At 36.2% G+C, this 19,174-nt stretch overlaps 1 protein-coding gene across 4 annotated transcripts in view; it reads right to left on the bottom strand.

The window, feature by feature from the left end:
* Positions 1 to 9,199: 9,199 nt before the first annotated feature.
* LOC140162505 (uncharacterized) overlaps positions 9,200 to 19,174 on the bottom strand; it is a 75,360-nt gene continuing 65,385 nt past the window's right edge. For 3 of the 4 annotated variants that reach the window (XM_072185745.1, XM_072185748.1, XM_072185744.1), the window contains 2 exons: positions 16,865 to 18,484; positions 9,200 to 10,279 (listed from right to left, as the gene is read on the bottom strand). In XM_072185745.1, coding sequence (XP_072041846.1) covers positions 17,625 to 18,484 — 860 coding nt within the window. In that variant the 3' untranslated portion in view covers positions 9,200 to 10,279; positions 16,865 to 17,624. Of the gene's footprint in view, positions 10,280 to 14,556; positions 14,592 to 16,864; positions 18,485 to 19,174 lie in introns of all 4 variants that reach the window. The other variant, XM_072185747.1, reaches the window with a different exon arrangement.

The raw sequence follows: 19,174 nt of genomic DNA, 5'->3' as shown, positions 1-19,174 counted from the left end.
TACTTTCACAGATAATGATACTGTTGAATAAGTCACAAGTTAAGAATACAAAAATGAATAATTGAATATTAATTTATTCAAATAAATGTGAATGTACAAATATTCTTGAATTATATTTGTGTTTTTCAAATAGAATACAAAAATGAATAATTGGATTATACAATATTGATTTTCTTAAATGAATAACCCAGCCATTTTAAATGGATGAAATTAATTTCTATAGTTCATAACAGATTTAATTGAAAGCTCATTCAGAAGTATTTCATAAAATATCATAAAATCAAAAGAAACCCGAAGTGATGGAAACATGGATAAATGGTCTATTCCAGTTGAAACCCATACACCTATGAAAGACATGACCTTAATCTTTTACATTCAGGTAACCACATTTGAAATTCACACTCCCTGTGTTGAAGATTAAGGTCATGTCTTCCATAGGTGTATGGGTTTCAAATGAGAGAGCCCCATCTGGTAATTCATCAGTATGTGTAATTACAATTGATTATTTTTCAATTTGAATACATTGGTAGATTACGACTTACACACTCCAATAAGATATACCAACTTATTTTTGGCACTTTCAAATAGTGTTCCCCTACAATGTTGACGGTTCGCTATGTCCAAGATTCCCTATGTTGAATATGAAATATGGTTAGCTATGTCTAATACGAAATGGAGGTTAGCTAGGGTTAGGTTTAGGGTAAGGACTAGGGTTAGATTTGACATCGCGAACCATATTTCATATTAGACATTGGGAGCCTTATTTTCGGCATAGCCAGCCTTATTTTCGACATAACCTTTACAAACACATTTCTGGTTTCACAAATTTCCTACATGAAACCTGTGGAAATTTTACATAGGAACAGTTTATAGCAATCGATATCCACCACTCTGTGAAAATCACACTTATTAATCTTTCAATTTGAATACATTGGTTAATTCCTACTTTCATGCTACTATATAGTCCATTCAATATAAGGTGGAACATGACCACCTTCAAAATGCACAGGTCTTACAAATATGGCAAAGGTCACATTGTCAACTTATCATAGAACAGACTTTAGGTAGAGATCATTTAGAGAAAGATGGAGCATGACTTTGGACTGGATGTATGAAATTACAAAGGTTAATGGATGGGGTCATGCTCCAACATAAACTGGACAGACTTCAAAAGGTATACTTATTTTGGCACTTTATCAAACATACCCACTCTCCTAGTTTCACAAATTTCTTACATAATTTTTTGTGGAATCTTGGAAAACACTTTTTATAATACACAAGTAGCTTAGTATAGTCTTGAAAATAATAGTGAACTGTAACTTTAATTTAAAGAATACAATAAGAATAAAATATACTTGTATAATTCTTCCGAGCATGGTGACATTCCCACATTCCATCTACCCTCCCCACATGCATGTATAGAAACATAAATATCTTTATATTATTCATTTCTCACACACCATCAAGGCACTATTATGTTTCATTTATTGATTTACAAAGAATTTTTGAGATACTGTCAACATACTGCGCTCCTGGAGCATAATGTGTTCACTAAACTCTACGAGCGCACAGTGCTATTCCCATTATTGATTGTTTCTGTTATTAGATCCATGTAAGTATTACTAAAAACAAACAATCCACCAGTTAGTCCAACAATCCCTATATGATTGTTGGTTCAAGATGCTGGAATTGGGTGACTTTTCTTTCTTTTTTTGATTCACTACAGAGATAAATAAGCTTACGTTAAAACAAATTTAAAACATCAAAAGTCTTGGCTTGATTAGACTAAAATGAACAGCAGATGAAGTCAGTTTTAGTTGTGTTCTAGGAGCACTATTATGTTAAAGATATCTCAAAATGTACACGCTCTACATCAATATAAAGTGAGTGTTTTATACATGGTACAAACACCCCAATTCTTACAATATATTTTATAATTGGGGAAGAGACTTCATTCATTCACACAACAATACTACAAGGTGTATAGTTCAACAAGTGATATCATGAATACCCTTAACATCAACTGAACAAGCAAGCATGCGAGCTACTAAAACAAAATGGGTATGTTTACAAAATGTGGCAATTTAAATGGGTCTTTCTTACAGTGACTCTAATTGGTTGATTACATGATATAATCATGTGAGTAACCAATCAAAATAAAGCTTTTTACCATATCTCTGACTGGCTCAATATATGATATAGCATGAATATGCCCACCATCAACTGTTGTGAATGTAAACATGTGACATTATCATAGGTCATAGGTCAACTCATCTATATTATGCGTACTCTCTGTCTCATTGTTTTTATTACATGTACCGATCACACTCATATTAAAATCTCTCTGTTCAATGGTCAATATGCACAAAACAAGTTAGAACACTGAGGTCTAACTTTAGACCTTAGGTCCGTATGCACAAAAGAGTTAGACCAGGTCTAAATTTAGACCTGGTGTAAGTGGAATTTAGTTCCATCGGGAATGGTCTTTTACTTTTATTTCCTTCTGAGAGTAGACAGCAATTTTTAAAAATAATACAAAATAACTAGAAAATGTAAAGGAAAATGTCCTTTCTCCTGGGACTAAATTCCGCATAGACCAGGTCTAACTTTAGACCCGGTCCAACTCTTTTGTGCATACGGACCATAGTAGTCTAACTATGGAGGTTAGACTGGGGAGGGATTCCTTTAATCTTTTCTTTTTTCCTTTATGCCAATAAAGTCCGAAAATTAAACTGCAGCTATCTAATATTAAGCTACATGAATTTGGCCTTAACAGGATCTACAATATTATAGAATAAGGTATGTTAATACCAAAGAGTTCCTTCTCCATAGAGCTAATCTCCATAGTTTGATGTTAGACTTGGTCTAACTTGTTTTGTGCATACAAACTTATGTGTCTATACCATTCAATCCATTAGTCATGACTCACAGCAGCTTAAGGGAGTATCCCATCATGCATTGTAGTCTATCTGCTTGCTCCATAGCAAATACATACAAAACATAAGAGCTGCTTAAATATTGAGAGCTATGGATAGTTTCACAATACTTTAGAGATCATATTTTTACAAACAAAAGCCTAAGCTCCTGTGATATAAGCGAGTTATTGGAAGTTGAAGTGGAGGATTTTGTGGACACTTTCTATGGCATGTGCAGTTACCGCATAGCATGATGGGATACGCCTATCAGCTGCTGTAGTTATGACTACAGAGCAGCAATAATTTAATATTTATATATTATATTACTATATTTTATCTTTCACCAATTATATACATACTATCAAGGTTAAATCAAAATTATAACAGCAAATAAAAAAGACAATTAAAGCAATTAGCAAAGATTTCAGATCACAGACATTGAAGAAACTACAGCATAGATTTCAGATCTTTCTAATTAAATGCACAGTAAATTTCCAAGAAGGCCCTACATAAAATAGCTGCTAGGTAGTAATAGATTAAGATGTGTAAAATATAGAATGCAGAAATTGTCAAATGTCTACATATGGCAGCTTTCTTGGAAAAACCTTGATTGATTTAGGTTTTGCTGTAATTTTTTTAATACCCATTTGAACTCAGTTTAATAATCTCCTAATATCTCCAAAATGGGCTAAATCCATACACCCCTCTATGGAAGACATGACCTTAATCTTCCACACTGACACAGAGGGTGTTGATTTCAAAAGGGGTTACCTGAATGGGCACCTCCATCTGAAATCTACAACTTCTGTGTGGAAAATTAAGGTCATGTCTTCCATACAGGAGTGTATGGGTTTCAACTGGAATAGCCCATCATACCCAACATTGGGAAACTAGGTAACTTCCCCAGAGTCTTTACAAATGGTTTGAAGTATCTCTACAGTAAGCCAAAGAATTAAGGTACCAGTTATGTTCAACCCTGTATATCCTAAAACAAAATTAAAACAAGCAGCCAATACCTGTACTCTTTAGCTCTTATTCAAGACCTTATTTGTTGAAATTGGTTGACAATTAAAGAAACAGTGATCTAAAACCTAATGAAGAAACAAAATCAAAAGTTGCACATTTGCTCTAATCAATGAAAGCACAATGCTAGTTTTTGCATGCTAATCAATGTTCGAGAACGTTTTGTGTACAAATCAATAGGGCATGCAATGGAGCAAACTGCAACTTTTTAATTTGCATCTTCCTTGGGTTTTTTGGATTGTCGTGTGTTCATTTTCGGAACAATTTCAACAAATAAGGTTTTAAATTTGAGCTAAAAGATGCTGCTGGTTCTGTAAATACCTGTCTTTGTTTAGGATATACAGGGGGTAAACATAACTGGTACCTAATTCTTTTGCTTACTGTATATAAAAATCCTATAGTACATTTACCCTCAAATCAGAGCCAGTCCCTGATTTAGCTATAGACTTTGACCATTCATCCACTGTACATCTGAAGTGGCTCTGCAACCACATGTGTGGAAGGCAGAGCCACGTTTAACAAAAACTCAATAATAATCATTCATGGAAATAGACTGACTTTTGTTATTAAACCCTCTTTCAGATAACACAATTTTGATTTTCTTTAGTTAAACATTTTCAATATCAAGTACTCAAGGCATCTGATTTACATAATTTGTACTTTTTATAAAATATATTTAGTACTATATTATTGAATTATTCAAATCTAAACATTATAAATTTCAAGAATTGTCATACATCAGGCTATTCCATTTAAAATTCATACTGCCCCTGTGGAAGCTTTTGGAAATATCTTCCAAAAGGGAATATGAATTTCAAATGGAATGAACATATTAATATTAGGCAGTTCTATTTGAATTTCATACACCCTCTGAGAAAAGATTCAACCTGAATCTTCCACAGAGGAAGGGTGTTTCAAATGGAACTGCCTAATGTATTCATTCTACTTAGAATTCATACTCCCCCTGTAGAAGATATTTCCAAATCTACCACAGGGGTAGTGTGGATTTTAAATGGAAAAGCCCACTTTATTATACATCATACACTGTTCAGAGCACAAAAAGGTAAGACTGCTTAGCGCATGAGAACTACCTGCCTATTGGTCAAAAAGGAGTTTTCATTATCAATTGGACCAATCAGCAACATCGTTAGAATTATTTCACCACGCAAAAAAATGGGGGCGAATTATTTGCAAAACTCCATTAGGATTGGTGATTAAAATGAAGATATCATGTAATTGACCAATCACAGGCAATGTTAGATCGGCAGGTAGTGCTCAGGGGGTCCAAGAAGCCTAAGCAGTTAACATTTTTGTACTTCCAAGTATTCAAACACTGCTAAGTGCAGTGGGGGGGGGGGGGCACAGCATATGGGCCAGATTCCACCCACAAAATGATTCAATCTGGCCTACCAACCAGTTCATGATTGAAATTGTCCAAATATGATTTAAACGTTTTCCAGTGACTTTGTAATTACAACTAGAAATTTGCACCAGGATTTTTAATGGATTATGTATGATATACATATTTTACTTTCTCCTAATCCTGCAATCATATTTTGAAAAAATAATAAATCCTAATGAATTCTGATCTTAGAGATGTTTGTTTATTTCTTCTTTATACTGGGTCCATATTCAGGGGAAAATTTAAGTATTCCCCTGTTCTTCCATATGGCCCAGTTAAAAACAAGTGTGGCCTGTGGCAACCTATCAATGTCAAACATGGCATAAAGGAACAATTGTGCACCCCTGTGTAAGATATAAAATTAGTATAATAATATTTCTGTAAAGGAATGAGTAATGGAATCCATCATATCAATTTTGGTCATTTTTACAACTTAGGCTTTCTTTAAATAACCCAACTTTGTTCCTATTGAGTGTGATTTAAAGCTCTTCTGAATGATGCAGACATGACTATTTTGTCTTCCTGACATCTCTCCTTAATTAGAATGCCCTTACATACTGACAGGAGAGCCATTCACAGCTTGCTTGCAATTTTCAGATCTCATGTTCAAATCATTGTCTGTTGATATCGGCTTCATGCAAAATTGGAATGAATGTCTTCTCAAACAGTAATATAGCATGATATCTGGTATTTGTAAGTAGCCCCATGCATGAACATGATATCCCACACAAACACTAAATTGAGAAAAATGAATTTTGAAATTTACTCCATACGTGAACCTATATGAGAAAAACAGTACTGCCCTCTACAAATAAAAGGTTTGGTTATCCAGGCTCAAATCAAACACAAAATGTCTGTAAATATGATCTAAGCATTAATCCCTGTTTAATGAAAGTCACCAGAAGTCACTCGACAAAAATATTTAACAGGAAACTTTCCTTAGCCATAAATGCTTTGTCTATTTGTGCCCTGATCTGATCCACTCAGGCCAAAGTAGGAAATTTTGAAAATTGAGTTGCTACCATTACTAACTTTTGCAGTACCTACACTTACTGATGTTAAATCCCCAGGTCTGTTTAATACTTGTTGGCATAGTTATGAACCTTTTATATACTAGTATCCATTTTCTTATGTTTTTTATTGTTTTTCTCCTCCCTTCTTGCCTATATCTCAGTTTCATTATTGCCAACTTTAGCCTGATTGGATCCGATCTTGTCACATTTGTCCATTTAATGTGTGAATAAATAGGAATAACATAATATCTGAATAGCAAACTACGAAATTTGAATAAATAAGAATACTATGTAAATACAAAGTAATGTAAATATAGTACTGGCATACATACAAGGTCATACACAAAATAATATAATCGCCTATAGTTATATGAGTACACAAAATGCTTGCAAATAATTGACATAATGTACTGGCTGTCTTTTCTGTAGGGGGATAGTTATATACATGGAAAGAGATGATTGGGTTATTCCAGTTGAAATCTATACACCCCCTGTGGAAGACATGACTTGAATCTTTCACACAGATGGTGTAGATTTCAAATGGAGTCAACCATTCAGGTAACCCCCGTTTGAAAGTTACACTCCCTGTGTAGAAGATCAGGAGTATGTCTTCCACAAGGGGTGTATGGATTTCAACTGGAATAGTCCAAAGTAGAGATGTGTATCTTCCCATCATGCATTTTTCCAGTGCCTCTATAAACCACTGCATAACATTAACTCTCTCAATGCGGGTATCGAGCAGAGGGCAAGTTCCGATTTTTTTTTTTTCAAATTCAAAAATGTCAGAATTATAAATTTTCATGACCATATTTGAAATCAGCATGCAAAATGCATTAAAATGAGTACAAACAAGCCTAGTATTAGTTCAGTGGCTCTTAAGATAGCTCTGGATATTTTGAGAAAATATCTCAAAATATGGGACTTTTAAAGGCTCGTTACCATGAAGGGTCTGTTACTCCAAAGGGTCTGTTACTTCAAAGGCTCAATACTCCAAAGGCTCATTACTCCGAAAGGTCATTACTCCAAATTTACAGTAAGGATCGTTATTCTGAAGGATCATTATTTCAAAATTTGGAGTAATGACCCTTCAGAATAACAAGCCTTTGGAGTATTAATCCTTTGGAGTATTCAGTCTTCAGAATGAAAAAGTAATTAGCCTTTGGAATAATGAGCCTTGTTTTAAATTCGGAGTACTGGCCCTTCGGAATAACAAACCTTCGGAATAATGACTCTTCAGAATAACAATCCTTCAGAATAACAGCACAACCCCATTTATACTCCAATGATTTGCATTTGATAATCCATTGCATTGAACAGAATCTCTTTCCCCCTCTCCTTCCGGGGAGGGTGGGGAAGGGTACTCAAGAAGTTTGGTTTGGATAGGGAAGTGCTGACCTCCAAGAAGCTGAAACTGGATCCATCACTACACTAACTTTGCAGTCAAGTACATCTGTACCAAATATGTGTACATCCGTATCAAAACGATACACTTGTCGGCTGCTACATGTGTCTCATTTCACACAATAGCTAGGAATAAATACCAGACTCAATCTCAAGTGGAGGTCACTTCAAATCATCCCCAAGTCACAAGGTTTAGGAATTACAGAGAACATTCCTTAACCATGTGACTTGTTGATGATTTGAAGTGACCTCCACTTGAGATGAGTCTGGTTTATAATCAAACTATTATGCGAAATGAGACACATGTAGCAGCCGACAAGTGCATCGTTTTGATATGGATGTACACATATGAGCCATGTTCCTTGTATATATCCTTGCAGAATTTCCTCCTCCTCTTGTGGGTGATTTATGGAATGTTTTTTTTTCACATGTAGTACATCAATGAGTAGTGATAGTTTTGGTGCAGCAATAGAGTAACACAATACATACACTTATCATTCATTGCTTTCACTGGTTTCCACTATAATAGACTATTCCAGTTGAAATCCATACACCCCCTGTGGAAGACCTGACACTAATCGTCCACACAGGGAGTGTGCATTTCAAATGAAATGAACACCCCTGTGTGTGGATGATTAAGGTCATGTTTTCGATAGAGGTGTGTGGATTTCAGCTAGAATAGCCCAATATTTGACCTAACTAGACATTCATCTTCCACAAAGGGAGTATGAATTTCAAATGGGGTTACCCGAATTGGTGACTCCATTTGAAATCTACACCCCTCTGTGGGAAGTTAAGGTCATGTCTTCCACAGGGTGTGTATAGGTTTCAACTGGAATAGCCAATAGGACTCACCTGCCTACTCTGTTTAAAATGCTAATTTGGGAATGGGATAGAGGCACTGATTAGGTTATATACTTAATGTTGGATATAAAAATACATCAAATGATTATAATCATGGATTCTTATATTTGATTGGTTGCAATTCATTTAAATAGATCTTTCTTTCTTTTCTTGCTCTTACTAATCACTTTTAATACAATTGACAATTTAAAAAAATGAAATAATTCAGCCCACAAGATGGTAACAAAGATTAACTTTCATACATTGGTGAAAAATAGATCATTAAACTACTGATTGCAAATTGTAAAATAAAGGTTGTTTCAGACTTGCTACTTGCAGATGCAGTGAGTTGCAATTACCGTAACCACTCGGGTATAAGCCCACCCTTCTAGAGAGGTGATATCACTCCACAAATAGGGGTGTGCTTATAATCTGAGAGGGGCTAGTACTTGAAAAAAAATTTTTACCCAATTTACATGCATTTAACATTCATCCCCGATTTGATTTAAGAACTTAGCCAGAATTATCACTGGGCTTATACCCGAGTGCACCCTTGTTTCCAGAATGTTTGAAAAGCAAGGGGTGAGCTTATAGCCAAGGTGGGCTTATACCCGTAACCTGTGTGGTTACGGTATATGCAGTGATTGAACAACATGTCGTTGTGGTTTCTCATACTGCTGAATTACAATTAACTATAATCCGTCCCTTTGTGTTGTACCATCTGTAGAGGGCGACATATCAATGTTTAGCTTAGTCACTACCAGCGCTCTGCCTAAGGTACTTCACATGGGATATAGTATAATAACGGAATTCGCCAGTATATAGAAATCACAGTAATATGCAGCATTAACCATTAAGCCAGCTAGCTAGTCTGAAATTCCTTCTAAGGACTTTAGCTGTGGATCTGTGCAAAAACACACCATTCCAGCTTCAAAATATAATTCTTTTTAGGATTTCCCTACATTCAGGCACATACTTAGTGTTTTTTTATCACATAAAATAGTGTTTCTATATCTTTTACATACATACATATCTACATTTATTGATTTGTCAAGTTCACTACAATGTTTCATCACAAAGAAAAAGGGAAAAAATCACAGAAAAATACGACTATATTGTAAACAACTCAAGCAGAATACACATACTTCTTGTTGAGTAAATTAATAATTTGAAAACAAAAGTTGGATGTGATGCATTACAAAAATTGTAAAAACAAACACAACTACATAAAGTGAGGACTTTATCTTGCTCCATCTCCAAACACTGTGATGACGACTTGCAAGTTTTTAGTACTATGTGCTATAATTCTCAACAATTTTTTAATTGTTTTCTTTGTTCAAAATATACCATGTATCTGTTGGCAATTGGCTATTTCAATTAAAATCCACACTACCCCTGTAGAAGATTTAGCTCAAGTCTTCCACAGAGGGAGTATGAGTTTGAATAGAATAGACAATTGGGTAACTTCCATTTGAAATACTCACTCCAGTTGTGGGAGATATAGGTAAAGCCTACAGGGAGAGTATGGGTTTCAAAATGATTAACCCTGACCAATTACATTTGAAAAACATACTCCCCCTGTGGAAGATATTTTCCAAAATCTTCCACAGGGGTAGTGTGAATTTCAAGTGTAATAGCCCAATTCACTGCATTTACAACTAGTGATCACCTCCGCCGAACATCTGAAAAAGAAAAACATGAGAACAAAGTTAAGAACAAGTAAATAAAGTTCATTTTACCAGGAAAGGCTTTTTAGTTTTTTTTTTATTTGGAGGGCTGCTTGTATGGACGTAAGAGCTTGTTTTTATGATGCTGATGAAACAACGATTCATGAGATACCATAGCTCATTTTTGTGAAGCAACATGGCATGCAATGTACTTGCTTGAAAATTTTGGTTTGCAATTTTTGTTGGTCAGGTTTTTCATTTTGCAACCTATGATTGCAATGCCGATGACAGAATAAACCACATTAACGCCAAATGGATGTTTTAAATTAAGCTATATCATCTGAAAAAAAAAGCATAATTTTGTGCATTGTTCCCTAACATTTTGTATTTAGAGCAAAACTGAACAATTAATATTTTTCCCATTGACCAAATTCAAAGCATTTTTATCTTACAAATTTCTTTCTTTTTCAACAAATTCTACAAGGCCAATTTTGGACCATTATGTTCTTTTAGAGAATACTTAAGTTTATAGATTTATTTTATTTAGCTCATGATATGATACAATACCAGCAATCAAAATATAACATTTGCAGCATAAAATGTATATAGCCTTTCATTCATAGCAAAGGATTGAAACTTTAAATTATTGGAAAGTCTTATATCATGTATACTGGAAAATCTTTACTTAGTATTCAAGGCAATTCATGTTTGTAAAAGTCAATCAAAACTTTCTAAAATCATCAGTTTTTAAAGAGAAAATAAGTGCTTTTTTTCATGTTCAATATTATTTGTACATTGGCTAGCATAAACAAAGCATTACTGAATGTTACAATGAATTAATTTGGTTAAAAGTTAAAAGATTAAAAATGAACATGTTATAAAAATGCATTTATGAATTATATTAGAAGTTAATCAAAGTAAGTTCATTAAAAAATAGATTGGTTAATGATATCATTTTGGAGAAATGTAACTATTAAAATGTAGTTACATATTTTATGGATTTCAGATTAGATTCGGTTTCTTTTTTCGTACTGATATATATATAAGACGGAAAAAAGAAAAATGTTTATATTGATGGGATAATAGATATGAATATTGATTTAGCAGATAAAAAACAGTTGATCTAAATGAAACAGATTATTTAAGTTATTGTGGAAATAATATGGAAACATTTAGAAATAATAAATTTTAATTTCATTTGTTTGTTCCCCACAATGGGCAATTCCAGTTGAAATCCACACCCCTTATGGACGACATGACCATCTGCCCAGAGATCTGTAGCACATTTGATCTGCCACACAGGGGGTGTAAATTTCAAATGGAATCACCTATTCAGGTAACCCCATTTGAAATTCTCACTCCCTAAGGCTGTGCCTTCAACAGGGGGTGTATGGATTTCAACTGGATTAGCCCAGTCTAATAATAAATTTGGTCAAGCTATTTATGCAATGGAAAATTATGTTGTTGCATCACACATGATAAAAGTGTAAGCATCCTCCTTGGTTTAAGCACAAAATGTCTGAGTAAAACTTTTCAGTCTTTATTATTCCTTTAAAACATATTATAATATAACATAATTATAATATGCACATTTCAATCAATTTATGTGACATATTCACAGCATTTTCAAAACCTTATAATGCATAACATTCAAATCAAAACACTGCAATAGAGTGTTAATTTTTTTTTAAATAAATTTCAAACTGTTCTCTGCACTCAAACAACATTGATTTCAAAGATGTTTTCACAAAAAAAACACAAATTTGATATGCACAAATATATGACGGGTTACAAATATTATGTCAACTGCACATGCAAATGGTTAACAATTAGCATGCAAATTGGTTATGGCTGCGTGGGTTACATAAAATGCAATGGAAGCAAAATGGCATGATAAATGGTATAAACAGCTTGTAGGAAAGGGTTGAGTTGTGGGAATTTCCCATACGGCTAAACACAGCATGCATACATTGAGGTTTGAATCATGGGGAGCATTTGGTTACTGTGAGAGGGAGGGCGGTAGGGGGTAAAACCTGGAAGAAACAAAGTAATATTAAATCATCAGTTATTATTGGTTAAAACATTTAATTTGATGAAGGGTTGAAACATGTAATTTCTTGGATTAAAACACTATTTCATGCTATGTTATTGTGGGATCTACGTACTGTAAAAATGGAAATGTTCACGCCACGTAAATTATTTTTGCGCTTTTCGCATTCCAAGCAGTTACCGTCAAAGTAACAGCTCATGAATGTATTCCTTTTTTGTGCATAAGTAAATGTAAAGAAAATTTCAAATTTGAAAATAAGGGAAACAGTTCAAAATTGGCAAAGCATGAAAAAAATCAATCGTGCAAAACTTTCTACTTTTACAGTACTGTCAAAGTTCACATCTGCAGTTTATTGCCCCATGATAAACATGACCTTAATCTGCCATACAGTGGGTGTAGATTTCAAATGGGAGTCACCCTTTCAGGTAACCCCATTTGAAATTCACACTCCCTGTGTGGAAGATTAAGTTCATGTCTTCCATAGGGGGTATATGGATTTCAATTGGATTCACTTTGAATCTTTGACCTATTAAGAGTTAATTGTGTTCAAATAATGATCGTTATTTGTGAAAACCTGAAAGCTTTTATGACGTAACCCCAAATACGACACACAGACACACACACCCCGTTTCTGTGCTGTTCAATGATGTGCGCATCAGCTTTCAAGAATTTAAATGGTTATTTCAATTCTCAAAAGACTTTCCATGTATTGTCAAAGGATGCATGGAAAGATATAAAATCTGTCTCTGGTACAATTTAGACATGCTACTTTTGTCAGCAGTATGATACAATGGCCGACATTATTATTGAGCCCCCCCCCCCGGTCAAAACCAAAAAAATCACTGAATAGGATCAAACTGGTAAACATGCCTTCTAACACACTTGTAACAAGAGGTTTCAAAACCACAAACTTCAGCATATTTACTCAAGTACCATCACACTATCAGTAACACCAGGGTCTTAGCTAGGATTTGACAAGTGCCCGTCATTTTCACCAAAATTCCCTGTCCAAAATTTGACAATGAAAACATAAACCAGACATATGCACACCTTCTGAGGGGCTCAGACAGTTCAAATAGCTATATTGCTATAGTTTAATTGATGTATGATCCTGTTTTGAGTTCCCAGAACTTATTCAACCATTATTGTTTAGAATTAAGGGGGCTGGCATTTTCTTCGGAAGGGGGGGGGGGGTCACAAATATGTCAGTGACCGGAGTCAATTTTTTATGACCCCCCCTATCGCGGGCAAAAATTTTTACGACCCCCTATCGCTGGTCGAAAAATTTTATGACCCCCCCCTCCCCTTCCAACTACACAGACTTAAGAAAAATTATTCATTGCGGAACTAAGGTGCGGAGAGCGTCAAAACTTAAAAGTGAAAAAAAGTGTGTGGAGCGAGTGTAAAGAAGGCGCGCAGAGCGTGTAAAAATTTTGCATAGATTGTATGCACATTTCGATTGCAAAGTAAAAAGAATGCAGCAGAGCTGCTTAAAATTTTGAGTCACCAGCCCTTAATAATTCTATAACCCCCCTATTTTGGGTGTTAAAAAATTATAATTTTTTGTCTCAAAATTCTATGACCCCCCCAGTATTTTTGGGACCCCCCCTCCCGAAGAAAATGCCAGCCCCCTTAAAGCACCTGCTGGAAGCATTAATCTTGTCTATCCCCTGGGGTCTGTCCCCTCCAAAATGACGGGTGAACAGGTGGACACCTTTGGTAACTAGACTGCTGCCCTCATTCGTCAACCTTCTGGATTGACGACTGAGAAAACTATGTGGAAAAAAAGTGGCGGACTTTTGCAACCAGATTCTGGTTGCACATGAATATTAAGCAGGTTGCAAACTTTCATTGAGACTGCGCAGTTGTGTCCAAGACCGAGTTTGTTGTTTTTAGAACTTCAGAGCGTGATCTGGTCACAACGGCGCAGTGCACACGGCGCGGTACATGGGCGCCGCTAGTCAATCGTGCTATGACGCATTAACCAAAGTCGCAAGTATGTGTCCGCCACAATTTGAACTGTAAGATAATCAGTCGTCACTACGAAGCATAACACAGTACATGCGCAGTGTAGACGGCTGGTGGAATAGGTCTATTTGGTAACACCAATTCACATTTTTTGCGCAGAGCTTCAATGAAATCGCAAGCTTTCAATCAGGTGAACAAACAAGAGGTCAACAGGAGAGCTATATACTGAGGGTAAGATGAGAGCTAGGGGAGAGAAGATTAGTAAAATGTTTACCGCACTATTTCTTTTGTCTGTCACTCTGCTGAAGACTGGGATTGAATAAGTACAATTAAAGAGAATGAGTGATTTGCTCAAATTTATCAAAAAATTATCAATCGGCATGTTTGGAACAAGCATGTACTGATACACCTCATGCAAATGGCAAACATATGAAAGCAATTGATAACGGCAAAATCTGACATAATAACCTGACGGAAATACTTTTATCATGCAATTGAGCCTGTAATGTTATTCAAAATCCAAGGTTTAACATACAAGCATTGAGCAGTTGATGCTGGGATGGCCATTAACACTTACAAAATGAGTTACTTGCAATGTTTTTGAAATAAGCACAAGCTGCTATGATTAATGGGTTATTCCATTTAATATCCATACTCCCCTTGTGATAGAGTTTGGAAATATCATCCACAGGGGGAGTATGAATTTCAAATGGAATGAACACATTAGGCAGCTCCATTTGAATTCCATACATCCTCTTAAAAAAAAATTCAACCCGAATCTTCAACAGAGGGAGGGCGAGTTTCAAATCGAGCTGCCTCATGTCATTCCATTTAAAATTCATACTCCTCTGTTGAAGATATTTCCAAAATCTTCCACAAGGGTAGTGTTGATTTTAAATGGTATAGCCCAATGCTTGCTGATCTTTTGATGGGGTGGTTAAGCAGTAATATTTTGATTGGCTGTTTTAACTTAAGATTATGGACTTTTCACTTCATATTCATTTTTAAGACCTAACTGCTGGTTTTTAAACAAAAGTAGCATGTCTATTCAAAGCATTCTCAAACTTGATCCCAAACCTTTTAAGGTTAAGGATTCACCTACATTTTTTTGTATATGAATGCTTACATAAGCACATGCACACACCCCTCCCCATCCCATCCCACCCAACCTATGTGTAGCCACCGGCAAATGTAGACACAGTGTTGCCAAAATGTTTCAGTGCCAAGGTGCAGCAAATTGGCTTGTCAAGCCACTGTGAATGACTCAAGTGGCCCAATGTTTAAGATGTCCAGAAAAGGACTGCTTAAACACTTTCGGTGCTTCATGGGAAGTTACTGACTTGTCAATAAATGGTCATAAAACCTATTGTTATTGCAATTGGGAGCTTCAGAGACTTAAAATCTATTTGGCTAAATTAATCTAAACACCGACTGACTATACACTGCCAAAGCAGTTGTTGTTAAAAATAATGCATTTTTATGCTTTTTTTTCCGATCTAGTGACACTTGTCCTGAAACTGTGGATGTCCACAGTTCATGTGCATCCATTGGGTGTGTCCTCATTTGCCAGTGTTTCACATACACACCCGCCCCCTCCCACACACACTTGACTGGAAATTCAAGTTATTAGTAATATATTAAACTTGGGCATTACCAATTATTTCGTTATCCATCATGACATAAATCTATCTATCATGCATATCAATTAGCACTCCTATCTATGCGCACATTACAGTTGTTATTACAAAGTTACATTGTGACCTAAAAAATAGCATCATTTTGCATTGTAACCCTCTTAACGTGGGGGTCGACTGCAGACGACATGTACCATATTTTTGTTAAAATTTCAGAATTGTAAATTTTCATGACCATATTTGGAATTAGTCTGAAAAATGCATTAAAATGAGTACAAACAAGCCTAGTATTGGTTCAGTGGTTCTTGGGATAGCTCTTGATATTTTGTGAAAATATCTCAGAACTTGGGACCTTTTTATGTTGTCGCCTATAGCCAACACACAGAGCATTAAGCTCTCTGTATTTTGTTTCATTTCGCTACGGCTGTTGAAATACTAAGTTGTATTGCTGTATTAAAAATTTTAAAATGTTTAAAAAAAATCTCTTCCAAATACTTTCAGCAAAGTTATGTAGTTATAGTGCTCCTCAGCGCCTCTGAAATGCTAAGTTGTAAATTGTTCCATGAAATCTTTAAATGTTTTTACAAAATCTCTTCTATGTACTTTTGACAAAGAAAGCAAAGTACTGTTTGTTATATCAGCAAATACTCTTATTATATTTGGTACCCGACTGAAACTCTTGAATTCTATATACGAATACAGTTTCTTCTGACAAATCATTTCATCTTATTCATCTAGCAGATTCAATGTAGAAAAAAATGATGCTATTTTATTTGGTTACAACAATCATGCTGAACTTGGGTTATTCTCTCTAGTTCAATGACATCAGTTCAGTTCACTTCAGTTCAGATACCTGGACTACCTAGTCTAAGGTCTACATCATACAGTACATTCAAATTGAACTGAATTGAACTGAGCTGCACCACAATTATATTAGTAATCCCATACCTGTCTAAATTTGGTCACGTTTCCGACATTCTCGATCTCGGCCACTTCTTCATCTCGATGCGATTTCACGGATATCCTACGAGCCGGCCCTCGTGATGCGGGCTTGGCTGCCACCAGTGGTGGTACACGGGCCTGTGGAATGCTTGTTTGTTTGTTAGTATGATCAGTCTCTTCTACAAGTGAATTGCTACCCTCTGAAGCGACTGGCGTGAATGTTGTAGCAGCAGTGCCATCAGTCTCTGCCTCAGCATTTGTTGCTAATGACATACTAGCAGAACTACTTATGGAATTAGAAGTAGCAGAAGCAACAGATATGGACGTGGAAGTGATAATAGGATGATTTGTATCAGAGTCTGATGACAATACATGTTCAGGGGCCTTATTTGATTCATAATCTGGGGCCTCACTTTCTACATGTACATTGGGGTCATTTTCTACTTGTTCATGTTCAAGGGCCCCATTCTGTTCACTTTCAGGGGCCTCATTTTCTACATGTTTAGAGGCCTCAACGTCTGTATTTTCAGAAGCACTGATTTCTTCATGTTTTAAGGCAACTTGGGGCATAGGTCGTACCGCTGCCTCTGGGGGATACTTCTCAAGACTAGGCTCATCATTTACCTTTGACCCCTGGCTCCTGGAATCTACATCTACCGTATTGGACCGCCATCTTTGTTCCGTCTCCATGGAAACACTAGGTGTAACAGAAATCTCTGGTGGATTAGAACTAGTCCGTGGTTTTTGTCCCTGTTTTCGTGCAAACTCACGTTTCGCGAGACATTATGTATGACCAGTATTTAAGTGATTTGCCTTTGTTCTGAGAACCTTCCTGAGACAGCATTTTAAAGGGCAAATTACTTTTTTCCGGTTTCACTTCATTTTTCGATAAATCATCAGATTTGTTTCCAACGTCTTTAGTCTGTGTTTTTGTATCACTGGGTGTGTGCTGAATAGCAATGTCAGTCTGTTCGCAATATTCATCCGTTGATTCATTCTCGCTTTTGCTCGCCACGTTTGTTTGCATAGTTGGTGCGGGAGCGACAGGCACCATACCGTAGATGATGCCGCCACCCGGTTGTGGCATCATCATCGGTATTCCCTGAGTGTTCTGCTGTAACATCATCTGCTGCATCATCATCTGCTGTTGCTGTAACTGTTGCATATAAAGGTTTGCATCAGCAGGGACATGAATATTCATCGGTTGTTGAGCATTCATAGGTTGATTCACAGTTGCCCCGCCAGCAGGTTGTTGCTGAGTGCTAAGCTGCTGTTGTAGCATAGACATTTGTTGCTGCAGAGTGATATATTGCTCTCGTAAGGCCTCGATGCTTAGACCAACCTCTCCCTGTGGTTGGTTATCTTTGGTTTCATTGTCTTCATCTTTATCCTCCTCCTCCTTTGTTTCCTCCTCATCTGCCTCGACTTCTTCACCCTCTTCGATGCTAACCGGCATTCTCTTAACATCGTACGCGAGCGCATGTAACGACTTCTCCTCCAGCATGTTGATGTCCTTCTCAGGATGTGGACTTGGTGAACAATTTGTGGTTTCGTTACTGTCTTCGACTTCGAAGCTTAGTTTCATCATCCTGGAGAGCGCCACCTGCCTTTCGGCTTTTGTTTGATCTGCAAGGTATAGGGATATAAAATTAGTAGCAGAGCTTGACCCATAATAATGAATGTTCATGCTATAATATTTGGTATTGTAAATACGCAGTTTCCCAGAGTGAATAGCCCCAATAATGCATGCTGTTTATCCGGAAGGGGGAGGAGGGAGTTTCAGGAGGGGAAACAATGGGGAGGGGATCAAAGTGAATTTCAGGGGCCACAAATCAAAACAATTTGTTATTTTGACTTAAAAGGAGTGGAAGCTCATGATGGGGGAAGGCTACTGACAGTGCCACTGTTTACACAGCCAAATATTTCAGGGATGGTTGTCATTTTAAGTGTCAGTCCCTGGATGGTAACAGAGTCAGGTAGTCAATCAAAACTCTGAAGGAAGCCCAAATTGCCTAAAGACACATAAGTTATCTGGAGTACTAGTGGTTTTGACATGATTAAATGTGTCATAAAATTGACCAAAACATTCTCTTTTTGGGGGGTCAATTTTCAGAAGAAATGGGGAAAGGTCTAGAGCAAGATTGGATGAGTGACAGATGGGGGAGAGGGGGAATTGCCAAAACCCAATTTTTTTTCCAAATCCAACAAGTTCAAACAGGACAAAAATACACTCCACCACCTTAAATTTATATCATTAACATTTGGTGAAAAGAGTGTACTGAGTGACCTCCAAATTTTACTCCTAAACCACCTTCC

This window comes from Amphiura filiformis, chromosome 10 (genome assembly GCF_039555335.1).
Source record: "Amphiura filiformis chromosome 10, Afil_fr2py, whole genome shotgun sequence".
Classification (NCBI taxonomy): Eukaryota; Metazoa; Echinodermata; class Ophiuroidea; order Amphilepidida; family Amphiuridae; genus Amphiura; species Amphiura filiformis.
This window is presented reverse-complemented; position numbering and strand designations above follow the sequence as displayed.